The sequence below is a fragment of the Hordeum vulgare genome, chromosome 6H (genome assembly GCF_904849725.1).
Source record: "Hordeum vulgare subsp. vulgare chromosome 6H, MorexV3_pseudomolecules_assembly, whole genome shotgun sequence".
NCBI classification, from domain to species: Eukaryota; Viridiplantae; Streptophyta; class Magnoliopsida; order Poales; family Poaceae; genus Hordeum; species Hordeum vulgare.
Genome location: NC_058523.1, coordinates 12,197,396 through 12,224,373, shown reverse-complemented (window position 1 = coordinate 12,224,373; position 26,978 = coordinate 12,197,396). Strand labels below are relative to the sequence as shown.

Here is a 26,978-nt window from a genome sequence, read left to right as displayed (position 1 = left end):
GCCTCCGGAACAATAGAATAAGAACTAACTCAAGCAAAAGAAGAGAATGAAGAAAGGAATGACAACTATCATCACAATAGAATTGAAGAGCCTCCGGACAGAGAATTGACTTAGCAGTTGGGAAACCAACAACGAAAAGAACAAGATAGTAGTGGGCTTATGAAAATCATCTCCACAAATATGAGGTGACAACCAACCACTAAAAGAAACAAGGATAGATTGGGAGAAACAAGATATGAACAATTACTTACACCAAGAGGATACATCGAGAACTTGGATTAATGACAAGCACCATGATAGCAACAATCCATAGGAAAGGCTTTAGGTGAAATCCAAACCAAGGTAGCTCGATGAAGAAATCATGGTTTGAAATATCTCATGATGATAGAATTGGTGGGTTTAACTATCTCATTCTTGAAAGGAAATCTCTTCGAGGCTCCTACACTAACAAGAAGGCTATGATACCACCTCAAAGGATAAAGGAAGAACAATTGCACATATAAATGCAAGAGAAAGGATACTTGCGGTTCTCCAACAAGAATCTTGAAGAACACTTGAGAATGGATTGAAACCTTGATGAACCACCATGAAGGACCTCCGTATACCAATGAACGATGCAACGATATGAAGGTAGACAAGAATAAGATTATGACCTTGCCAGGATTTAGATGAAGCTTCACAAAGAGATACTTGATAAACTTAGAGCTCCGGAAAAGGAAAGATAAGAAGACTTGAGAAAAAGGAATTGATATCATGAGCCACTCCGGACGAAGAATTGGGATCACTTGAAAGAAGGAAGAACAAGAATAAGAATTATGTTATGCTTATCCTTCATCAAGTTAAATTGATGACCAGCAACGGAATTAGCATACAACTTATTCTTCTTGAAAAGATTAAAGCGAGATAGATAAAGCACAAACTAGAAGAAATGTTGCAAGAAACACCGGTAAGAATTCACAATTGAATGGGAACACCACGAATGCATGGAGACACATGAGAATGAAGAGATCATAAGCCACCTGAGCGAAGAGAACTTAAACAAGGCACCGGATAATCGAGAGACGAACGAAGAGACAACAATTGAGAAGAAATAGAGAACGAAAGCTGAAAGCTGAGAACGAAGATTCTTCTAAAATGATGGCCTTCGGAGGAACGAGAAATAAAAACAACTCAGAAACGCACCGGATAGCCAGAAAGGGATTACTCACGATAGAAACAATTGAGAGGAAAACACGAAGCTGAGATGATAATCTTCACAAGAATGGAGCAAGATTGAGAGAAACACTCCTCCGAATTGCAAGCTGAGAATGATGACGAGAACAACACCACCAAAAATTGATGAGACACTCCGGGATAAAGAAGAATGAAAGGTTGAACCAATATGAGAATTAATTCAAATAGAACTTGAAGAAGGGATATGACTGATGGAAATCATACTTACGTCATAGTTGAAAAGAATTAAAGATCTCCGGAAAATATTAAAAGAGCCAGGTAAGATCCTGGGAAAGAACCTGTGGGTTATGGCCCCACTCAAAGAAATCACCGTTGAAAAGATTACTAGAAAGATTGATATAACACTGGTATGAAGAGAACTAGATGAGGTTGATCACCTCGAAATAATTAAAGATCTGAAACAAGAAACTCCGAGATATCTTCAAAACACCGGATAGAAAAAGATGAATGAATACCAGGATATGTTGATAAGAATCTCCAACATAGGAAGAATTACAAGGATGAATAGGATATAATGAACACGGATAATGAATTAAAATCACCGGTAAGGATGACAAGATTGAATAAAGATGAACACGAAGCTCCTGAGAATCTTCAGGACGAATCACCGGCTACGGAAGGAAGAAGATATAGCGGAAGCACAATGAAATGAATGCGCTTGGATGAAATCCAATCACCGAAGAAAAAAAGGGCGGGAGGGCGGGGAAAACAAAAGACAACTTGGGCTAGATGAGATGAACTCCGGAATAAAATGAGAGAATGATCTGCAACAACTGGAGAAGATTGAATTCAGTTGCAGAGAAGCACACCGGTTAAATGGAATTGATACGACGACTCCGGTTGAAAAGAGTTGATAAGACGATCTGATTGAGCAAAGAAGTTGCATTCACATAAAAATATGAGAACACAGATTAGGAAAGATCTGAAATCACCACTTGACATCGAAGCAACACGAATTACCACATTCAACAAAACAACGGGTGAAGCTTATGAAACAAGCCAGAACAAACTCATGAGAAAGATTTCGTTCGATATTTTCGTGGACAGGATCGCACGGGCTCGATTTTACAGTAGCCATCAAGTGCAAGGCAGTGCACCCGACATACGAAGCGTCCCCGAGTCGTAGCAAGCTACAAGGACTCTTTAAGACACCATGTGTACCGCTGTAAGTCGACCGTGAACAAACGAATCCACTAGATGTCGAACCCCAACCTAACATCATGCATTTGTTGGAAGATTGTCCTATAAGCAACTACTTGAATTCCCACCTATGAATTCCCGAAATATCTGGTCATGCAATCTGGTACACGGATACAAGGAGTAATATTCACACAACTCCTATACTAACCCGTCACTTGTATCACATCCGTCAACACACAACCAGAATCTCAGACCTTCATCTACAACAGACCCTCGTGATCACAACGATACCAAGTATGGCAGTACTCTCGAACAATCTGCACCAGTACTGGGGACATCGGGGTTATCTCGCCACTACTAATATTGAAGCAATTACGAACATCCTTCGTCCTGAGATACTAAGAAATCTGAATGATAACGATGTACTCGAGAATCCCCTGGAGCTCAACTCCCCGGAAGAAAATCAAGTCAGACAGGAGGCACCAAGACAGAACTCCGTCACATCGACATGATATAGATCCCAAGAATATCCGCGTGATCCTAAAAAAAATTGAGTGGGAAGAGGAGTAGAGTAAATTATTACGTCAAGATTCCTCACCAGAGCATAGAAGAGGAGAAAAAAAGAATCCTACTCTCCGATATATAACTAGACTCAAAGCATTTTTCACTAGACTCGACTCGGCCATGTTCGATCAATCAAGGGGGCTCCTAGGTCGAACCTGGCCCTGATACCAACTTGTCACGCCCAAGATGCGACCCTATCCTCAATTTGGCACGAAGGCCTCGTCAGGGATAGAAGCGCATCTCGTCGTGTCGCAAGAATGGATATCGTTACAAGTACATGTACTGAAAAGAAGAGTATTTATACAGAGTTGGCTTACACTCGCCACAAGTTACATCAGAGTCACTTCAGTACATTACATTATCAGCAAGAGTAAGAACAGGGTCCGACTACGGACGAAAACAAACGAGAAAAATAAGAACGACGTCCATCCTTGCTATCCCAGGCTGCCGGCCTGGAACCCATCCTAGATCGATGAAGAAGAAGAAGAAGAAGCAACTCCAAATGAACAATCAACGCGCTCGCGTCACGTAACCTTTACCTATACCTGCAACTGGTGTTGTAGTAATCTGTGAGCCACAGGGGACTCAGCAATCTCATTTCCAAAGGTATCAAGACTAGCAAAGCTTAATGGGTGAGGTATGGTTAAGTGGTGAGGTTGCAGCAGCGGCTAAGCATATATTTGGTGGCTAACTTACAAGTACAAGAAGTAAGAGGGGGAAGATCTACACATAACGGACGTGAACTACTGATGATCAGCTGAATGATCCCGAACACCTACCTACGTCAGACATAATCCCATCGTGTCCTCGATCGGAGAAGGAACTCACGAAAGAGACAGTCACGATTACGCACACAGTTGGCAAGTTTTAATTAAGTTACTTCAAGTTATCTAGAACCAGTGTTAAACAAAGTTTCCACGTTGCCACATAACCGCGGGCACGGCTTTCCGAAAGATTTAACCCTGCAGGGGTGCTCCAACTAGTCCATCACAAATTACCACAAGCCGCATAGAAATCCTCAATCACGAAGCTCGCGATCTCGTCGGATTCCCTAGTGAAAAACCTCAACTCTGAGATTACCCAAAGCATCACCGGAATCCCGATGCACAAGATATCTCGTCAAAGGTAAAACTAATCCAGCAAGGCCGCCCGACGTGTCGACGATCCCGATAGGAGTCGCGTACCTCATTCTCAGGACACGACGGATGAGCGATGGTTACCACGCCAAACGCCGAGTTGCCCCGGGTAGCGTTAATAAGCTGCTCTGTTTTGGGACCAACACTCATGAGGAGCACTGGCCCGGGGGTTGATTAAATTATCCTCGGGGCCCGGGAAGTCCCTATGCAATTTTATTAGGTGATTAGGCAAATGTAGTACCAATGTTGGGCCTTGCCAGACCAGCTTTAATCTAAAACGAATTATCAAGGGGGTCCCCATAACAACCCCGATCGTGTTAGGAGCGCTCAAATATGGAACATAACACCGGTAGCCGAAACTAAGGGGGCAAAGGTGGAACAAAACACTAGGCTAGAAAGGCCGAGCCTTCCACCTTTTACCAAGTATATAGGTGCATTCAATTAATTAGCATTTAAAATGGTGATATAACAAGGAACCCATGTTATCACATGGAAGCAACTGCACCTGCAACTAGCAACGCTAACAACAGGGTTAAGCAAGCAGTAACATAGCCAATCAGTGGTTTGCTAGGTCGAACAGGTTGAAGGTTAACATGGCATTGTTGAGAGGCTGATATTTAACAAGTGGTAGGCAACGAGACATAATCGGTAGCATCGAAATAACTAGCATGGCAATGATAGTAGTGGTATCTGGGGAAATGATCATCTTGCCTGAGATCCCGCTTGGAAGAAGAACGACTTCGTGAAGCAGACGAACCGACGTAGTCGAACGGGTCCTCACATCCGACACGCTTGCGGAACTCTATCGAGACGGGGAAACCGGAAACAAGCATCAACACACGATATTCACCACACGATGCACAACACATATGATGCATGAGCTACTGAATACATGCAAGTCACGGCATGACAAATCACACAAACACACCTACACATTAAGTGAAGTTCCATATGCACGAGTTGCATATTGGCGAAACTCCACGTTAATTATTTAGTTCACTCCCGGTTATCTACACGGCAATATTAATGTTGTCAAACATGCAAGAGGTGAAGCGGAAATTAAACTACCTATCTAGGCATTTTAAATGAGGTCGGAAATGACTTATAGCATCTCCGAGACGACCTCACATGTTAATTTACAATTCTGTCCAGATCTGAACTAATGCATATAATTAGTTGTTAAACAGCAAAAAAAAATAGGTTCACGTGTTTCTACGCGTCAAGGCAAGCAATCTACACATAAAGAACATCTCCAACGGAGCTACGGTTCAAAAGATACAAGCACCGCAAGATATGATGGCATGAATGCAAAAATGTGTGCAACGGTGGCTACGAGCACTTCAACACATACAAACAGCAAGAGAACATGAATCTACATGAGTTTCTAAGCATGTTTCATGTAGGACACGAGCAAATCGGAGCTACGGTTCAAAAACTACGAGCAAAACAAGAAATGACTACAATCTGCCAAAAGCAGCCACATAGCATTTTCTACGCCCCACAACTACGAGCTACACAGCTCCGATAAACTCGAGCAAGGCATGGCACGAAACAGGGCAAGACGCTCTACTACAAACAGCTAACAATAACGATCATGGCAGCAAGGAGCACTAGGAAAAGAAGACACCAAATGGCATCTCACACACTATTTCAGACTTAGTGAAAATTACACCTCCTGAAAGTGCAGTTTTCAGCCTGAAGCTATATTGACAGCAGCAAAACCTATAGCTACAGGACTCCAAATGGCATGAAACTTTACAGCATGTTAGAGAAACACAAGGGGTACAACTTACTCCATTGGACCAACCTCAAAAGAGCTACAGATCAAAGGCTAGAAGCACAACAAAACAGCAACAAAATAATAACAGATTCCAGACTTAGAAATATTTCAGCTCCTCTAAAACAGCACTATTTCTAGCAACTTGAGGGCAAGCAAACAACACCTAAACATGCATTTCTATTGCAACCAAAAATACCAGGGGCTAAACAAAACATCCAAGATCAACTCTCTTGTTGACAACTAATTCAAACGAGGCACGGAGTAAATCCTACGAATTAAACAAAAGGGCAACACAGCAAAATATCTCGCGAACTAACTTACTCGAAAGCTAAAACTAAATGCACAGAAAAATTCATGGGATTTTTCTACCCCGGAAACATATAAAATATGTGGGGTTTGCAACACAAAATAAAGCCACACAATAATGCGGGAGAATAACCTATATACGGGAAAAAACAACTACCGGCAATCCCCTACATGTAAAAATACAATCGACCCATCTAAAATACCTGCAAAAATAATCCCTAAAACACGAGCATTTCTATCATGGCATTCGAGTGATACAACACGCGTGGAAATAACTACGGGCAACAAACCTATCGGGACAGCACGTAAAACTAGGCATTTGGCGCGTTAAACTAGCTCAAATAATTATGCAAGTTTTATAAACGGGTCCTACACGAAAAGTTACACGAAAAGCATATAAAAATTATCGCGATCCGACACACGGATCAAAAGATACATGCGTTTGAAATCTAGTCTTTTTGTGGAATTTAAATTATTCCAAAAATTCCTAAATACTAATGGACTAGATAGGGGCGCAAAATAACTAACAACGCCTTGGGCGAAAAAAATAACAGGGCCGGGGAACTACTCACCTGAGTGGCCTCGGGCCGGCTCGGTGGAAGGGGTACTGGGCCGTGGTGGCCTGGAACGCCCACGCGGGCGAGGGCGGAGTTGGGCCACGCTTGTTGGCCTGGCTGAGGGGCAAAGCCCACGGGGGCGCTGGGGCTCTCTGGCCTGGGCCCGAGGCGACGGAGGCTGGGCCTCGGGGCGCTGGGCCTTCGACGCTGGCCAGCTGGGAGGCCGAACAGGGGGCGATCCTCAGTGGGCCTGATCGGCCGGCGCGGAAGGCCGGCCCACGCGGACGCTGGCGGCGTCGTTTTCCTCGCCTCGAGCGGGAGGATCTGGCCATGGTGGCGCGAGGCCTGCCGGCGTGCGGCTGCCGGCGGCGATCCCGCAAGCCAGTGGCAGGGAACGCGAGGGGGAAGCGGATCCGGGGCCGGCGACCCGGATCTGGGCGGCGACGGGAGCCGACGCGGCGGTCTCGGCTCAGCTGGCGGCTTGTCCCGGCGAGGAGGCAAGGCGGCAGGGCAGGGGAAGGCCGGCGGCCAGCGGTGGAGCGCGGGCTCCGGCGGCAAGGGGCGAGGCCGAGGCGGCGGCGGGAGGCTCGGGTACCGCCGGCTCCTAGCGGCGGCTCGCTACGGGCAGGACGCGTGGGGCGCACGGGAGCACAGGAGGCGGCGGCGGGCGGCGGCGCGCCGGATGGGCTCGGCCGGGCCCGATCTGGGCCTGGCGAACCGGCGGCGGCTGGGCTGGTGGGAGGAAAGAGAGAGGGATTAGGGTTAGGGGCGCGGATCCCGAGGTGGGAGGAGAGAGGCTGTCCAAAAATTAAGGAGGAGGGGGGTATTTATAAGGAAAAGGGGGCTCGGTTAGCCGGAATCGCGATCCGGATCCAACCGCGGGGTTGGATTCGGACGATTCCGAATGCGGGTAAGGGTACGCGGCCGTGTAGAGGGGTTTACCGGAGACGAGGGGGGGATCGGGCGGCGCGGCACGGTTTTAAGAACACCGACACACATCCGACGAATAATCGAAGACGGTGCCGCTACGGGCGACCGTTCGGGTACCAGACGGTCTCCGATCGCGACGAAATTCGACAGGCGGCCTAGCTATATCTAATCGCGACCGCGTGCCAAGTTTCACCTCGATCAGAGAGAGTTTTAGACGCACTTTAAAAACAGGGTTTCCGACGGTGCCGCGGGCGCGTGCGTGTGCGGTCGGACTCAGAACGGACGACGACGAGAACCGGCAACTACTAACGAATGCAAGTTTTTGAAAACTGGCGGCAACGGAGATGCCGATGCAATGCAGATGATGCGCATGATGCGATGATGATGCGACAAATATAAATAGACACACGACGAAACGGAAAGAGAGGGGAATTCTGGAACGTCGGCATCGGGCTGTCACAAATTACTTGGCCAATACCGGGGTTGTGCAGGATTTAAATTAGTTGTGTGAGGATGATGGAGCATAGCCAGACTATATGATTTTGTAGGGATAACTTTCCTTGGCCTTGTTATTTTGAAAGTTCATGATTACCTTGCTAGTTTGCTTGAGGTATTATTGTTTTCATGTCAATAGCAAACTATTGTTTTGAATCTTACGGATCTGAACATTCATGTCACATGAAAGAAGTTGCAAAGGACAACTATGCTAGGTAGCATTCCACATCAAAAATTCATTCTTTATCACTTCCCTACTCGAGGACGAGCATGAGTTAAGCTTGGGATGCTTGATACGTCTCCAACGTATCTATAATTTTTGATGGTTTCATGCTATTATCTTGTCAAACTTTGGATGTTTTGTATGCCTTATATATATATTTTGGGACTAACTTATTAACTCACTCCCAAGTGGCAGTTCATGTTTTTTCCATGTTTTTGACCCCTTTGAGAGGAGGATCTTAAATGGAGTCCAAACGGAACGAAACTACCAAAAAGATTTTTTCCGAAACAGAAGAGGATCGGGAAGCCTGAGAATCAGGGCAGGGGCCAGCAGGGACCCCACAAGCCCCCTAGCCGCGGCCAGGGGGCCCGCGCCTCCCAGGCTTGTGGGCTCCCTGGGCCACCTATGCCCTAGGTCTTTCGTCTATAAATTCCCTAAAATCCAAGAAAAAAATCAGGAAATCATCAAAAGTACTTTTCCGCCGCCGCAAGCTTCTGTCTCCGCAAGATCCCATCTGGGGCACGTTCTGGTGCCCTACCGGATGGGGGATTCGGATACGGAGGGCTTCTTCATCAACACCATGACCTCTCCGATGATGCGTGAGTAGTTCACCACAGACCTACGGGTCCATAGCTAGTAGCTAGATGGCTTCTTCTCTCTCTTGGATCTTCCGTACAAAGTTCTCCATGATTTTCATGGAGATCTATCCGATATAATCTTATTTTGCGGTGTGTTTGTCGAGATCCGATGAATTGTGAATTTATGATCATATTATCTATGAATCTTATTTGAGCTTCTTCTGATCTCTCTTATGCATGATTTCATATCCTTGTAATTCTCTTTGAGTTGTGGGTTTTGTTTGGCCAGCTTGATCTATGATTCTTGCAATGGGAGAAGTGCTTGGTTTTGGGTTCATACCGTGCGGTGACCTCACCCAGTGACAAAAGGGTAGCGAGGCACGCATCATGTTGTTGCCATCAAGGGTAAAAAGATGGGGTTTTCATCATTGGTTTGAGTTTATCCCTCTACATCATGTCATCTTGCTTAAGGCGTTACTCTGTTCGTCATGAACTCAATACACTAGATGCATGCTGGATAGCGACCGATGTGTGGAGTAATAGTAGTAGATGCAGAAAGTATCAGTCTACTTGTCTCGGACGTGATGCCTATATGTATGATCATTGCCTTAGATATCGTCATGACTTTGCGCGGTTCTATCAATTGTTCGACAGTAATTTGTTCACCCACCGTAATTTTACTATTTTGAGAGAAGCCTCTAGTGAACACTATGGCCCCCGGGTCTACTTCACACCATATTTTCAGCCTTACACTTTTTCTTCGTTGCACTTTCCTTCTTCAGATCTCACTTTGTAATCAATCTTGAAGGGATTGACAACCCCTTTATAGCGTTGGGTGCACGCTCTTTTGTGTTTGTGCAGGTACTCTGGACTTGACGAGATTCTCCTACTGGATTGATGTCTTGGTTCTCAAACTAAGGGAAATACTTACTGCTCTTGTGCTGCATCGCCCTTTCCTCTTCAAGGGAAAACCAACGCAAGCTCAAGAGACGACAGAAGATCTCTGTCGCCGTAGCACTTATCCCTCATCTCCGACATCTTTAATGAAGGAGACCAATATGAATATATTAGTTGTGTGTATATATATTAGACCATGATTAAAAAAATGTGAATAGTGTTACGTTCCAAACGATGTCTTGCATCTCTGCGCGGTTCGGTCATAAAGCCAATGTTCTCGCAAACATAGTATGCACATAGTTTAGTCCCGTGTTCCTGCTGCACGCACCACTTTACGAGAATAGAATTCAGTCAGATAATAATCAAGCATGATAATGGTATTGAAACTAAAACTAAAGAGATGCACGGACGTAGCTAGTAATACTTAATTACCTTGGGCCGTCTCCATGTCAGCTCCTTTTTCCATTCACCAGGAATCTCCTGGATGAACCGTGTCCAAACTCTACCACGCAAAGAAAAAGAATAAAGGAGTGTGCGATATTGATTGAAATTATCCATCGAGCATCAACTTCAAGTTCATGTACTCTTCAGGGTCTTTTTTCAGTGAGTCCAATACTTCAACTTTTTCCTCATCAACACTAACGATTAGCAAGATCCAGTGGAACCTGCGTTGTATAAGCGGGCATGCATAACTCATCATGTACTACGTACACTTAACATCGAGTAAGCAAATAGAATTTATAGTACAAGACAGTAACACTCACCTGAAGTTGTAAGGAAATATTATTTCGGGTTGGATATTTAGTACCTTCAAAAACGTATACAAGTTCTTCTCTGTTTCATCTTTGAACTGTACTATCGTCTTTTCATAAATGGTATTTGCGTCAATGAAGCCAATGCCAAAGACTTCATCTTTTTTCATTTAAAACATCTTCATTCTGCATAACACCACACAAAAGAATAAAATGTGGATAATTAGAGGCAAATGAGCGAGCTGATGAGCTAGAGACTTAAATTACAGAAAGAAATCACTTACAGACAGTAGCAACTGATGAGAGATTTGTTGAGTGCGTCATGATTAAATAACTTTGCCAAGTGGTTGTCTACGGTCTTTCATTACTTTGTTAACTCCTTCGAGTTGCAGGCTTCCATCCCTTCTAGAAAGCGAGTATGCATTGCACAAACATGTACACCACCATGGTCGTAAGCTGGTAACATTCAAATAATGATTTTTTATAAACATCAGTTCAAGCACAACCTCTGGAGAATTTCTATTGAAGAACACAATAATAACATAGTTAGCAATCTAGTTTTCCTTCAGAAAAAATTATGTATGCAAAAGATGGACTAATTAATGACACAATAATGAAAAAATAATCTTACCATGCTATATACATGGAAGTTACTAGGGTTCAGCTCGTGCACTAGTGGTATGTATTGAGAATAACTTCCGCCAATATCTTCATAATTGATCTTAAAATTATCAACATCATCAATAAATTAGATCAGATGATTCTTCTCCAAACAAGTTAGATCGAAGTCATGACTGTAGTAGGTCCTGTCTACTAGCTTTTGAGTTTTTATAAGAAGAGAAATAACCCGTTAATTAAAAATAAAAAAGTTAAATAGGGATGAACACCAACTATTTTTAAATAAATAATGCAAATTACTTAACAAATATGATTGACAAATTACTTATGCACTTTACTTTGTGATGGTCATATTATTTTTTGTTATATATATAGTTATCATTTAGTTGTTTATCTTGCTTATCATAAGTTGTTGGTGCACATAGGTGAGCCTAGTTGTTTTAGGTTTTGTGCTTGACAAATTAAACGTTAGTTTTATTCCGCATTTGTTCAAGCCTAAACCGTAATCATTTTAAAGCGCCTATTCACCCCCCCCCCCTCTAGGCGACATCCACGTCCTTTCAACGGGCATTCAATATTTCCTACTTTCTAGCACAAGTCATGCCAAAAATTTGTCATGACCATTGCTAAAATAGGAAATATTGAACGCCTGAAATTTGCCAGAACGAAAATAAATCAACATTCTAACAAAACATAGGAAGTTTCTGCAAATTCACATTTGCATTTCATAAGAAAAAACTAGCTTCACATTTATATTTCAAAGAAATACTCACTTCACATTTTCACTACAAAAACTATCGGCACATGTTTGGAGCTACTCATCTACTACTACTACATATATGATAATGGAAGAACATTTTTACTACTACTACATATACTATACTACTACATCTACTACTACTACATCTACTACAAATTCACATTTTTACAAATATTTGAACATCATCTCCACCTAGACCTAGAACATGAAGAAATTATAAACTTGGGAAGGAGGAGGGGGCCGGTGGCTGGAGGAGGAGGAGCGGCGGCGGATGGAGGAGGGAAGAGGGGAGTGGAGGGGGGGGATGGAGGAAAGTGGAGGGAGGATTGAATAGGGTCGGTGGCCGAAGGAGGAGAAGGGGCGGCGGACGGAGGAGGGAGAAGTGAGAGTATGAAGGGGAGGAGGGGAAGGGCCGGGGAGGAGGGCAGGGATGGAGGCGAGAGGAGGGAAGGGGCAGGGAGGAGGCTGATGGCAATGGAGATAGAGTGTGTGTGGGGGGGGGGGGGTGAGCAACGCGGGCGACACTGCTATACTGCTATAGAGTTAGCAGTAGCGTGCTTCCACGAGACGCGTTGTTACTATGCATAGTCGGGTGGATAACCATACCAACAACGCCTTTTATTCACCCTCGCTATCGATAAGTCTGGAGCAGTAGCGCGTTTCATTTATACTCGCTACTGCTAAATCTTCACCTAGATTTTTCCCTAATAGTCTGTTTTCGAGTTTTAAATTGAGTCTTGTAGCTTTTTAATTTTCGCTTCATTTTGTTTTTTTGTGAAGCACACATGTGCTTCTTAAAATCGTGCTTTCACGTGAAGCACATATTTGCTTCTTGTAGATGCACGAGTTTACTTCTACAAACTGCTTCTCGTTTTGGGAATCACAACGAAAAGCCCAAAATTTGTTCCACGAGAAACACAACTGTGCTTCTTGGCAAAGGAAAAAAAAAATCTGTCTTTTCACGAGAAACACGGATTTACTTCTTGTAGGACCATAGATTTGCTTTCGCGAGAAACAAAACTATGCTTCTGACAAAAAGGAAAGTCAATGCTTTCACGAAAAGGACATATTTGTTTCTTGTGAAAGCGCATATTTGCTTCCGCGAGAAGCACGAAAAAATGTGCTTCCACAAAAAGCACAAATTTGCTTCTTGAAAAAGAGAAAGGAAAGTAAAAGGCTGCAACAGTCGGCTTCATTTGTTTTTTCTTCCAGTTTTCGGTATTCTTCTTTCTTTTGGTTGCCTCTTTTTTAAAAAATTTAAGTTTCCTTGTTTATGCTTTTTCCCTGCTTTCCAGTTTTTCTTTGAGGGGTACATATATATGGTACATCATTTGTCAACCTTGAGTTTTTTTTATTTTTTGAGGGCTGTCAACTTTGTTTTTTGAGGATCTGAGGACTGAGGGTTGCCAACTCTTAACCGTGATTTCGGGGAAAGAGGGCAACAACAATAAGGCCACATACAGCTCTCGGCCCGTCCCGCGGCCCATCTAACCCAGCCCGCCATCACACACATTTCCGGCCGCTCCATCCCACGCTCGCCTCGCTGCCATTCCGAATCTCTAAACCCTCGTCCTCCCCACTCCAAACCTCCGATCCGCCATGGCGCGCCGCCACCTCCGCACCCCCCTCCTCCCGCTCCTCTCCCGCGCCCCCACCCCCATCCACCTCCGCCACGCCCTCTGCTCCTCCACCACCGCCCCCACCATCGACGCACCGCCGCCCGCCGCATCCCCCGCCGAGACCCCGGAGGATGCCCCGGCAAGAACTGCGCCGGAGGCGCCGGAGGCGGGGGAGCAGGCCCCGGCACGCGCCACGCGGGAGGAGGAGCCCCTGCACGAGACGATCCTGCACATGATCCGGCGCCGCAAGTGGACGACCCGGATGGAGAACTCGGTGCGGCTGCTCTGCCCGGCGCTCACGGCGCCGGTCGTCCACGGCGTGATCTCCGCGGCGGCGGCCGCCAACCGCGCCGACCTCTCGCTCCAGTTCTTCCGCTTCGCGTACCGCCGTGCGGGCTTCCGCCCGGAGCCGGCCACCTTCGCGCTCCTCGTCCCGATCCTCGCCTCCAAGGGCATGCTCAACCACGCCCGCTGCATCCTGCTCGACACCATGCCGTCCTTCTCCGTCTGCCCCGACGAGGCCACGGTCGCCGCCCTCGTCGCCGCCTACGGCAGGGCCGGCATCCCGCAGGAGGCCGTCAAGCTCTTCCGCCTCATGCCCGAGCTCGGCATCACCCGCACCGCGCTCTCCTACAACGCCGTGCTCAAGGCCATCCTCTGCCGCGGCCGCGAGGCCATGGCCAGGCGGGTCTACAATGCCATGATCGCCGACGGCGTCGCCCCCACCCTGTCCACCTACAACACGCTCATCTGGGGCTTCGGCCTGTGCAAGAAGATGGAGTCCGCCGTCAGGGTGTTTGGGGACATGAAGGGCCACGGGGTGGCGCCGGATGTGACCACCTATAACACCCTGCTCAATGCCTGGGTGCGGAAGGGCGATCTGGAGAGTGCACGGAAGGTGTTTGATGAAATGCCGGAAGCTGGGCTTGAACGGAACTCGATCTCATACAATGTCATGATCAAGGGATATGTTGACGCGAACAGGGTCGAGGAGGCATTGGGTTTGTTCACGGAGATGGGGGAGAAGGGGCTGAGGTTGACTGAGAAGACGTTTGCTGTGTTGATGCCGGGGCTTTGCGATGATGAGGGGAAGGCTGCGGAGGCCCGCAAGGCAGTAGCGGACATGGCGGAGCGACGACTCACGCCGAAGGACAAATCTGTGTTTTTGAGGCTCGTGTCGACATTGTGCAAAGCTGGGGATTTTGATGGTGCGTTGGAGGTGCATAAGAAGAGCGGGCAGTTCAAGCATGTCCTGGTGGATCCGAGGCAGTACGGTGTGTTGATGGAGAGCTTGTGTGCAGGTGGTAAGTGTGATGGTGCTGTGCAGGTGCTGGATGAGCTTCTAGAGAAGGGCACACTGCTTAGCCCAAAGAGTCCAGTGCTGGAAGCACCGGCTTATAATCCAGTGATTGAGTATCTTTGCAACAATGGAAATACCGACAAGGCCGAGACGTTCTTCAGGCAGCTGATGAAGAAAGGTGTGGATGACAAGTCTGCATTCAACAGTCTTATCCGTGGGCATGCAAAGGAAGGCGCACTGGATGCTGCAAAGGAGATTCTTGCCATTATGACACGCCGTGGCGTTCCTACTGACCCCCACTCGCACGCACTGCTTATTGATAGCTTCCTGAAGAAGAATGAGCCAGCTGATGCAAAGACAGCCTTGGACAGCATGATGGAACATGGTCACTTACCAAGGCCAGCTCTGTTCCAGTCTGTCATGGCGGCGCTCTTCAACGATGGCCGGGTTCAGACTGCAAGCAGGGTCATGAAGAGTATGATTGAGAAGGGGATTACTGAGAACATGGATATGGCAAATAAGATCGTGGAGGCTCTCTTCATGAGGGGTCATGTGGAGGAGGCGATTGGTCGCGTCAATCTGATGGTGGAAAATGGTTGTATGCCTGATCTGAATAAGTTGCTAGCTGCCCTTTGCGAGAAGGACAAAGTGATGGAAGCTCAAAAGCTGGCTGATTTTGCGTTGGACCGGGACTTTGAAGTTAGCTTCTCAACCTATGACAGAGTCCTGGAAGCCCTGTACACTGAGGAGAAGACATTGCCAGCCTACTCCATGCTCTGCAAGATCAAGCACAAAGGAGGCATTGTAGACCAGAAGGGTTGCGATGCTTTGATGGATAGCTTGAAAGCTGGAGGATACTCAAAGCAAGCTGACATTTTGTCTAGGATCTTGGTGGAGAATGGCTCATCAACATCCAAGAGGGGCAAGAAGTCTGCCATGGGTGCATAGGGAGGTTTCTGTGTTCACCGAAAGGTCCTATTTTCCTTTCTCGAAAGGTCCTATTTTCCTTTCTGAATCGAAGAAAACAGCGGTTTGTTTGTTTTATCAATGCTTGTTGGGCCATCTGTCAGATTGGGATGTTCATCCTACGAGACAAGAAGGATAGGTAAATTTACCATTCTCATGAAATCCCTGATTTAATCATGTGCCATTTTCTTATAGAAAAGAAACATGTTCAATAATTGAGGCAGATGTACTTCTTATGGCTTTAGTTGAGAAACTACATCTATGACATGATGTTACTTCATCGTTTATAAGTGGTTCTACTAGACAGACCAGAATTTTGTGTTGTTTTGGCATGATGCCAAAGGAAGAATATCCATGTGTTATATGCTTTTGTTCATTCAGTATTTTAATTTTTAGCAGATTTGTGATGTCCACAACAACCTTTTTGTCTGTTTTATATCATTATAGCTTGCTGGACTGGTGAAGTGTCAGTTTAAAATTACACAGTTACAATATGTATTCTTTGATCCATTTCTGTTTGAAGTGTTAATATCCGGTTCTTGATTTGCCTCATTATTTTAGTATTTTGCTGTGCACTTGTTCTCCAGTCCAGCATATTTGATGGACAAGGACAGACCCAGTGCATAGAAGCTCCCACACAAGGTGGGGTCTGGGGAGAGATTATAGGAACCTAGTCTTACCCCTGCTACAGGGCACAATGCATAGAGGCTGGTTCGAACCCAGGACCTCTTGGCACAAGTGGGGAGTACTTCACCACTGCGCCAGGCCTGCCCTCAGTCCAGCATATTTGATGCAACCATTTTATTTATTTAGAACCATGCTAGTACATAGTAAATGGGCTACCCGGTGTTTAGTTATTTAAACTCTGGGTTGCAGCCCTATTTAGCATTCGCTGGATGACTTCTTTGATGCTGCAAAAATAATTATGGGACAAGCACCCCTGCTCAATTTTTCATGCGTACTGTGCCTGCAAGCGTAAGCTACATATGTGCCCCCGAGCAGTAGAGAAATATTCAGTGATGTGCTATGTATACGATGCATCTTCCTTTCCATATATCTTGGTTTGTTTTATTTCTTATAATATTTTGCTGGATTGTTGAAGTGTCAGATATTTTGCTGGATTATATGTATACCTTGACCCATTTCTGTTAGAAGAGTTAATATTCTGTTCTTGATTTGCCTCCAGATTCCTAGTAATAATTCAGCGTATCCCTAATCGTATTTCCCGGTGCACTTGTGCTCCATCATAGCAGTTTCGATTTGACCATTGGTTAGTTGGTTAGTTGGTAGTACATAGTATTTGAAGCGGTGGAAAAGCTACTCATTTTCTGCCATCTAAACTCAGGTCGCCAACCCCGTGCCATCCTGTGCTGCCTTCTGGGTGATTTCTTTGCTGGAGAACAATAACTGGACAAACTATCTCCCCTCAAACCGTTCTTGTCCATTGTGTTTGCAAATGTGAGCTAGATCCCGTGCGCACGAGCAGTGTTAATTTTTTTTATTTGTGCGCATGATGAGTATCCTTGATTGATGTGCTTCGAATGTGATATGCATCTTCCTCGTTTCCATGGCCATCTTCTGTTGCTGTGTACCAATCCTTTCTCTGTTCGTTTCTCCTTTTTTTTCCGGAAAACTGTTGCCTGTCTTCTTTGGTTATCAGTACGAGGCCATGGCGGTGGATTGGTACAAATTAGGGAATGAACCGCATGGAGACTCCATGCCAATTTGGTCTTTGATATTTTTCTTTGCTTCTCCAAGCCATATTTTGCCGTTGCTTACTTGTGCTGCCCCATGACCTTTCCAGTATTCTTTTTCTTTCTCCTCTCATCTTTCTCTTGTATCCAGTAAAATTCCGGCAATTTGTTTTTCTTTTTTGCTCCAACCTGTGCTGTCAACTTGCAGCATCAGCTTCAAACCTCTTGGATTCTTGTTGATTTTTGTGTCCCGTGGTTTGGTTGGATAGCATCTAGTCCCCCACATTCACATGTGACGTGCCTTGTGTTTTGTAGTGGATGGGAGATTTCTGGACCTTGCAATTTGCATGACTCCGATCCAGGCCCACCACAACATCACGAGATATTTCCACAGGAATTTCCATTAGAAGCATACTACTATCGTATTTTGCTTTAGTTGAGGTGTCACAGCTCATCTGCTGTCCCCGTATGTTTGCATGCGAGCAAGCTTGTAGTTTTATCACGAGAAAATTTTGTAGTGCACCTGTGCCCTGGTCTACATATTTGATGCAACCATTTTTTATATAGAGAACATGCTAGTACATATTAGATGGGCTACCCATTGTCTGTCATTTAAACTCTGGTTGCAGCACTACTTCAGCTTTCTCTGGATGACTTCTTTGTTGGTGGAAAAATAATTGTGGGACAAGTACCCTGCTCGAACTTTTCGTGTGTCTATTGTTCTGGCAAGCCTAAGCTGACATGTGCCCCTGAGCAGTGGGGAAATTTTCAGCGATGTGCTTCGAATACGACGCATCTTCGTTTCCACATGGATTGGATTGTTTTATGTCTTTGTAGTTTTCTGGATTGGTGAAGCGTTAGATTGCAACTGTGCAGTAATATGATAGGCATTCTTTGGTACATTACCGTTAGACATGTTAATATCAGGTTCTCGATTCGCCTCCAGATTTACATGTAGTAATAGTTTAGGCGCATTTCTTATTTCATTTTTCGTCTGATTTAGTACTAGTTAGTATTTGTGGGGAAATATGTCAAGCGGTGAAACAGCTACTCCCTTTTGCCATTTACAAACCCAGGTCTCAGCACTGCTTCAGCATGTGTTGGGTGACCTCTCTGTGGCTGGAAAGAACAACAGTAATCGGACAAGTGTCCCTGCTCAAAACTCTATCCATCGTGTTTGCAAGCTTATGCATCCTTGACGTGTTATGCATTTCTTGTTCAGCGACGTGCTTCGGATACGATGCTGCCGTCTTTGGTAGGGAACGAACCACTCGAAGTTCCGTGTTTTTTTTTCTTTCTATAATGTCTTTGTTTCGTTTCTCCTGCCCAGTTTTCTTGCATCTGCTTTTCCCAGTGAAGTTGTGCTGCTTCCTGATTTTTCTCGTCTTTTTCGTTGTTGCTCTGACGTTTTCGTTGTTTTCGACCAACGCCCTTATATTATATTATGAGACGGAGGGAGTAGTATCTAATATGTGCCTTGTGTTTGGTAGCAGATTGGAGATTTTTCCACCTTGCGATTTGCGTGCATAACACGACGAGATATTTCTACAGGGACTCCATTAGAAGCATGCTAGCAATAGCATCATCTCTTGCTTTGGTTGAGCTGTCACCGCCGATCTGCTGTTCCTTTCTACTGCAGTATACATACGACAGGCACGGGAGCGTGCTGTGTTGTCACTGTCGGTGCACCGTTGCCGTATGTGGTACCAATTTGCGAGGGGTGACCCGTGTTTCTTGCCCTTGGGTGTGCTCTCTATCCAGGAGCATCATCTGTCTGATACACCAACGGTGCATGTATAATCAAGGTTCTTTGTAGCTTGGAAGCACGTGGTATGAATCAATCAGATTGGAGGTGAGTCGAATCCAATCAGATCGAAGCAAAAAAATCACAATCAGACACCCTATGTTCAGTCCCAAATAAAAGACTAGAGCAACAACACATACCTATATGGAAGGCTACAACTACGATTAATGCCCAAATCGAAGGCTACAACTACGATCGATGCAAATCGAAGGCTACAACCTACAAACATGTAAAACCGTAGAGGGCTTATCGCCCATTGCGAGACGTGTGGAGGAGGGGCGATCAAGTCGTCGATGCTCCTGGTCTAGATATTGCCTCCGACACTCATCGCATGTGCTCCCGTTGAGATTTTGGGGTCTCACTGCTGATGAGAGATGGACATAGGGAAGAGTGAGCAGTGAGAGATGATGAGGGGATTTACGGCGCCGCTTTGGAAAACAATGTGGCTTCCTATGTGTGCCCCTGAGCGTGCAACCACCTTCACCCACATATGCTGGGTTGCATTGCTTGGGCCTCGCTTGCTGAAAAGAGTCGATTCGAGCATTCGCCAGAGCCAGGTCTAGAAGTGCTTTATGTTCTGTGCGAGGCAAAATTTTCATGGAGACTACACATCCAAATGGCAGCAACTGCATCCATCCAGGTCACACATCCAAACGGCCCAAACTTATACTCGACGGGCCTAACCAAGGTGTATGTGATCTATCAAACTTGTCTAAAAAAATCTGCCAAACAACTCCTTAAAGCGTGTATAATTGTGTCATCTTAGGAGTAACATGTAGAATAAATATTGAGGTGGAGCAGCGAGAATTAATATGAGAAACCTTGTCTTCTCTTATTTAAAAGATCACCTCTTAATATAATATGTCTCACCATATTTGTACAAACCAGTAGTTACTATCGATATTGCTAAGAGGTAATTCACTATAGGCATCAACTCTAAATTACACGCCTTAAGATACATTTCTCCTCTGAAGATGTTACTTATAATACATTTTCTGATCAATGAATTTGACACCTCTTTTGCCAACATTAAAAGAAAATGCACGCAGGCGCGTGCTGTTGTCACTGTCAGGCGAGTGGCCCAGCCGCAACGAGACGACGTGCGAAGCGCAACGCGATCGACGGTCCCGTCACTCGTGTTTCTCGCCACTCCCGTCCCATTCGCCTTCCCATCCATACACATCCAAATCCACTATACTCTACTGCACCACGTTACAAGATGCATCAACAAGATGACAATCTGAAATTACAAAGCGTGTACTTCTCCGTCACATCGCAAGATATTTACCGATCCTCTGCGATTTTATTCACTTACCATCACGAAATTCTTACCAGTAGTAGTACAAAGCAACAGTCGAGCCAGACAACTTTATTTTTGTTCTTAAAAACTAATTAATCGATTGATTTCCTACACGTACTCCACTTTCAGCTGCTGGGCTGCGGCTGCGGCCGCTTCTTGAGGCTGGTGAAGGCGGTGCCGGTGCACTCGAAGTCGTCGTAGCGGCGGAAGAGCTCGGCGACGAGCATGCACGCGGTGGCGATGACCACGTCCTTGGCGGCGCACTGCTTGTTCCCCAGCGCCGGCTCCCCGGTCTCCGGCCCGTTGGACCAGTACACGTACCGCAGCAGCGCCTCCCCGCCCGCCCCGACGAACCTGTCCGCCACGAACTCCTCCGGCCGCTCGAACACCTCCGGGTCCCTCATCGCCAGCGGCTGGTACCCGCACAGCATCTCCCCGCCGGCCACCGAGAACCCCTCGCCGCCGTGCGACCGCAGCACGAAGTCCCGCCGCGCGCGCCCGAACTGCAGCGGCACTGGCGGGTTCATCCGCAGCACCTCGTACACCGTCGACCGCACCAGCGGCATCCCCTTCACCGACGCGAACCCGACCTCGCCGTCGTGCTGGTCTAGCGCGGCGCGGACCTCGTCGCGGAGCCGCGCGCGGAGCGCCGCGTCCTTGCCGATCTGGAGGATGAGGAACGGGAGGAAGACGGAGAAGCCCCCGAATGCGTTGAAGCCCAGCAGGAAGAGGATGTTGTTGATGGCGTCCTTCTCCGACATGCCGTGGTCGTTCACGCCGACGGCGACGGACTCGGCGCCGTGCTTTGCTACGAAGCGGTATAGCAGGTCGTACCCTGGCTTGGCGAGGATGGAGGGGAACGGGAAGGAGTGAAGGAGCAGCTCCTCCAGCGGCTGCGGGATGGCGCCGACCTTCTGCGTCGGCAGCAGCTGCAGCCCCAGCCAGACGTCGAGGATGAAGAGCCCGTACCGGTCCACCAGGCCCTCGGCGGCCGGGTCGGCGCTGGCCACGGACCTGCAGAGGAACCGGAAGATGCACCTCTGCAGCGGGACCAGGAAGCTGGCGCCGCCCTCCTTGCCGGCGGCGAGGTCGGACTCGATGTCCGCGAGCATGCCGTCCACGCCCTCGAGGAACTCGGGCGCCCACACGCGGGAGCTGCGGCGGAGGAGGTCCATGGCGAACGCCTTGGTGCGCTCGTGCTCCGGCTCCTCCGTGTCCAGGTACACGCCCACGCGGGTGCCGCCCGTGAAGGAGTCGCTGGGGTTGTACGGCCCGATGAGGCAGTCGCGCTTGTCGACCAGCTCCGGGTCGAACAGCGCCGTGAAGGCGGCCGTGTCCACGATGGCGATCACGCGAGGGTTGATGCCCACGAAGAAGGGGAACGTCGGCGGGATGTTGGCGCGGAACACCGTGCTCCGGTGCTGCGCCGCGCGCCGCCGGAAGAACTCCTCGGGGCCCTGGAACCAGAAGTAGTCCAGGCGGTCCCGGAGCGGGCCCAACACGGGCGCGCCGTAGCCGCCCGGGATCGGCTTCGGCGGCGGCGGCGCCATCGCCGCCGCGGTGACCGCCGGCGAGAAGGACGGCAGCATGGCCGGCACGCACGGTCGGACGGACGCGCCGAAGATGCGGTGGTGGCTAGCGCGAGCTGGATATCTCAACTTCTCAGTGGAGTAGAGTGAACTGAGCAAGTGTGGCTCACGTGGAGGAAGGGCGAGAGGTTGACGACGCCGCGATGGAGACGTCAGTACGGTGTACAGTGAGATTGTCATGTGGGTCCCTATTGACAGGGCGATGATATTGTTGTTGTATCATGTGGGTCCCCATTGTATAAACTTGGTCAAACTTTGAAAGAGTTTGACTTCAGGCAAACCTAACATGTGGAAGTAAAACAAATTGATGAGGGAGTAGTATGTTTGAAAAATTAAAATTTGGTGTTTCACAAAATTCCTTCAATTAATATTCACAAGATATGTGTCTACAATCCCTAAAAATTTCAAATCCAAACTCAAAATATACGTGGAGAATAAAAAAAAAGGTAAAATACAACATGAATAGTGTCAAAAAGACAAATAGCAAAAATGATACTATTCACAACTGCATTTGTATTTTTCGTTTCTCCATGTATTTAGAACTTGGATTAAATTTTTTTAGGGATAGTAGACAAACATCCAAACATTCAGACAAACTTTTTTTAGAATTTCCTGAACACATAAATTTAATTTTTGTGGCAAGGTATTATGCGTAACTTGGTATCACAAGATATTTTCTGGTGACTCACTATCACTTGTTTTTCTTTTCTTAGATTTTTCTAATCCATACTTGTTTCGAAATTTAGATTCTAAACAAATACAGATCTAGTTCAATGAAAGGTGCAACAACTCATATGAACAACAAATATTTGATAAAGGGCAAACTAGCTTAGTAGATAACCCTGTCAATCTTGAAGCTCCACGACTTTAGTCTTTGGTACACGTTGTTTGTGCACATCTTTGTTCTGACTGATGTTTAGAGAATAGTTGGTACATACATGAGTTTTAACTAACAAAACATTGATCTATGATTTTTTTTGTGTGGTATTTAAGCACATCCTGAAAACCATAAACCTAAATTTGCACATTTTGTTGACAAATGTGAGATTAGAAATTTGCTGCTTAGACTAACACATTTCAAGCCACGAAATTACATATATAGTTGTTCTGAGCAAATTTGGGTCCAAAAATTTTGCACCTGGACATTTGCAAACTCTATGTACTAAAATAGGAAGCACACCTGTATACCGGAAGAATACCCTCTCGCTTAGGGTTTAAGACCTCCGACGGCGATCCGATCGCCGCCGCGAGTCCCCATCTACCGGCTGCTTCCCCTCTCAGGCGAGGAACCCGGCTGGTGTCCGTCTGGAGGGTAGTCTGCTCTCAGACCTAATGGCGAAAGATGCTGGTTCGTCCTCGTCCTCGTCATGGACGGGGAGGAAGTTGGAAGATATGCTGCAACACTTGGATCTGAAGGATGAAGAACTTGACGATGTGGTGGTCGGCGAGGCGGAGGTTAAGAAACTCGAGGAGGATGCCAGGTGGCTGGCGATCGGGAGGCTGCACACCTCCCGCCCCTTCTCTTCTGCGGCAATGTTCGAAACCCTAAAAGCTGTATGGGGGTTGGCTAAAACCCCAAAGTACAGGGAAGCGGGAGACAACCTGTTTGTGTTTCAGATGTATTGTTTGGGAGATTGGAAGAAGGTCGTCCATGGAGGGCCGTGGCTGTTTCGTGGTATGGGTCTCATAGTAGAGGACTATGATGGGAAGAGTGATCCGGCGTCGGTCATCCTTGATGGTCTGCATGTATGGGCTCAAATCCATGGGATTCCGGATATGTACCGGACTACAGACATTGTGGATCAATTGGCTAGACGGATTGGACGAGTGAAGGAAACCCAGCTCTCTCCAAGGTTGTTTTATGAGGGAGATTGTTAGAGTTGTGTCGAATATTGTGTACACGGTAGGTTACAGTTGGACTCTGAGTTGTATTGTGTTTAGATAGGATATGGAATCGTGGCCAAACAGGACACTTATATCCTATGCCTTTCATATATAGCGGAGGTAGGCACACGATGTAACCTATGCCAACATAATAGCACAGGCGTGCAGGGGGAGCCGGCGGTGTGTGCCGGCGCCCGGGCGGCCGGGGTGCGGTATTGTGACGGTGTCACGGGGAGGACGGCATGCAGCACTAAGCTAGCGCTAGGGCACATGTCCTACGATAGGAACAGGGCGAGGCGTGGAATCCCAAAGCCAGAGACGACCCAGGTGGTGTGCGCAGGAGCAAGGGCTGGTGCGCGTGCGTGGTGGCAGCAGTGGGCCTGGAGATGTCCAATGCTGGTGTGCAAGCCGAAAGTTTAGGCATAGTGGAGATTTGTTTTGGACAAAAAAAAGGAGACAACCAGTACAAAGGTATGTACGTGGCTTTGGGATGCAACATGCTTAAAGAAAAGGGGTGTTGAAAGTTTATGGAGATATGCTTGGTGTACCATGGAGACTATCAGGAAATCCAGATTTCTTTTTTGGATGTGTTGCACATTGCGCACGGGATTCTACCTGAAGGTTGGAAGTTGGTGACGTGCGTACAAAGCTCGAAGCAGTCTGGGGTGCGTCATTGCAGGATCATGCATGCACATGGCGTCCAGCAATGCACAGAGTGCGGGTGGACACGACGCGGGGTGGAGCATGGTTGCAGTCAGATATTTTCGACTGGGTCAAACTGGACTGTTTGACGGATCGACGGGGATGTCGGTCAAAGCAGAAGACGGTGGTGGGATCGGCGACGACGACGACGTAGGAGCGTGATGTTGATGGTGATCGACTTCTGGGCATGAAAACACGTGGTGCAGGCCTGGTGGCTTGTGTGGTTTCGACAAGACTATGGCGCGGGGTTGATTCAAGGTGATGTACACACGAAGCTTGAAGTCGGCAGGGCGCAGGGTGGATTGATTATCTACCATGGAGTCATGTTGAAGGTGGAGCTGTATTGAGGGGCTACGGTGTAAGGATCCGGAGAATCGCAACCTATTCAACGGGAAAAAAGCAAGTGACACGCAATTCGGACCGGAGCCCAGTGGTCCGATGGAAGCGTGAAACTCGTCATCGGTCGGTGATGATCGATGGTACTCTGCAGTGGGGGTTGAGTGGTGTGGGTTCGCGACCCTTGAGACTCGACCGGGACAGCGGAGGCTCGACGCGGTAATAGCGGAGAGACGTGCGGTACGCACGGGGCATGGAGACGGCCCAGGGCTCTGGTGGTCATACATGTGGTGAGATAACTGCGAATTTGACTCAGGGTGACACAAGGCGACGACGAAATTCCTTCAAGTTTCAGACGGACGGTCAAGGAAGAGCGATGATGTTGAGTTCAAGTAACTCTTATGTGCGACACCCAATATGAGTTGTTCACTTTCACGCAGGTCAGTGATCGGTGTGTGATGGTGTTGGATACTCTGGAAGTTGGGAGCTCAACTAGAGTAATGTGGAGCTTAATTTCGTTCGAGCGTTAACTATGGTCAGAAAAAGAAGGAAGTACAAGTTGAAGGTGGAGTCACATGGAGTCTTTGGAGTAGCAGCGGTGCTCATGGATAAGCTCAAGTTCAATGTACATGGAAGTTTGACGCATAGACGAATTCAAGGTGGTGAAGAATATTCGTCAAGGTGGAGTTTGTTAGAGTTGTGTCGAATATTGTGTACACGGTAGGTTACAGTTGGACTCTGAGTTGTATTGTGTTTAGATAGGATATGGAGTCGTGTCCAAACAAGACACTTATATCCTATGCCTCTCATATATAGCGGGGGTAGACACACGATGTAACCTATGCCAACATAATAGCACAGGCGTGCAGGGGGAGCCGGCGGTGTGTGCCGGCGCCCGGGCGGCCGGGGTGCGGTATTGTCACGGTGTCACAGGGAGGAGCGCCCGTAGTCATGCCCTAGGGATGTAGCCATATCGGTGAACCTCGTTAACAAATCTCGGTGTCGTGCTCGTGTGATTGCTTGGTCCTCGGAAGATCGACGGTATGCCTCGGATTTGATATGTTTGGCCGCCGAGTAGGAAGGACAGGAAATCGAGTTGGAAGCTGTTTTGGATCGAGGCAACGGTGGAAATTGAAATTCATCGATGGCAGCAAGATGCAGCGATCGAGCGGTGGCGACGGAGTCACGCGAGTTCTCGACCGAATCGGGATGATGTGTTGCAGCTGGAGTCCACTAGATCGATCAGGTCGATCGAAGGTGGTGGCGCACGCGGATTGGCTGCAGGACGGCACGCAGCACTAAGCTAGCGCTAGGGCACATGTCCTACGATAGGAACATGGCGAGGCGTGGAATCCCAAAGCCAGAGACGACCTAGGTGGTGTGCGCAGGAGCAAGGGCTGGTGCGCGTGCGTGGTGGCAGCAGTGGGCCTGGAGATGTCCAATGCTGGTGTGCAAGCCGAAAGTTTAGGCATAGTGGAGATTTGTTTTGGAGGAGACATAACACTTGTTACGCAATCCCGGGTTCGCTAACACCAGCGTTTCCGACCCACATGCGTCAACAGGCCCAACCAGAGAGCAACATCGACTTATGACAGGCCTTGGACCCTCTCCTCCCAAAAGACTAGCCTATTAGGAGGGGACACCCTCACCCTTATAAGTCGTGTTACTTCTCCTCCCACAACCGATGTGGGACTAAACCCAACAGAGACTATGTGCGAGTAAGAGCCCGTGTTCCTGTGAACAAGCCTCTTACTAGGATCACGGGGATGGTCGTTGCGGGAGAGGGACGGCGCATGTTCCCGATGAAGTACGAAA

At 47.4% G+C, this 26,978-nt stretch overlaps 2 protein-coding genes and 1 pseudogene across 2 annotated transcripts; 1 reads left to right on the top strand and 2 right to left on the bottom strand.

The window, feature by feature from the left end:
- LOC123404889 overlaps positions 1-7,048 on the bottom strand; it is a 32,408-nt pseudogene extending 25,360 nt beyond the window's left edge.
- Positions 7,049-13,516: 6,468 nt separating this feature from the next.
- Positions 13,517-17,420, top strand: LOC123401270 (pentatricopeptide repeat-containing protein At2g37230). Its single transcript, XM_045095028.1, has 2 exons — positions 13,517-15,993; positions 17,200-17,420. Exon 1 carries the CDS (start codon positions 13,569-13,571, stop codon positions 15,834-15,836), a length of 2,268 nt encoding a protein of 755 aa, XP_044950963.1. The 5' UTR covers positions 13,517-13,568; the 3' UTR covers positions 15,837-15,993; positions 17,200-17,420.
- A 3,117-nt stretch (positions 17,421-20,537) lies between these two features.
- Positions 20,538-22,513, bottom strand: LOC123402023 (probable inactive linolenate hydroperoxide lyase). The gene has a single exon (XM_045095878.1). The coding sequence runs from the start codon at positions 22,419-22,421 to the stop codon at positions 20,778-20,780; it is 1,644 nt and encodes a 547-aa protein (XP_044951813.1). The 5' UTR covers positions 22,422-22,513; the 3' UTR covers positions 20,538-20,777.
- Between the last annotated feature and the right edge of the window lie 4,465 nt (positions 22,514-26,978).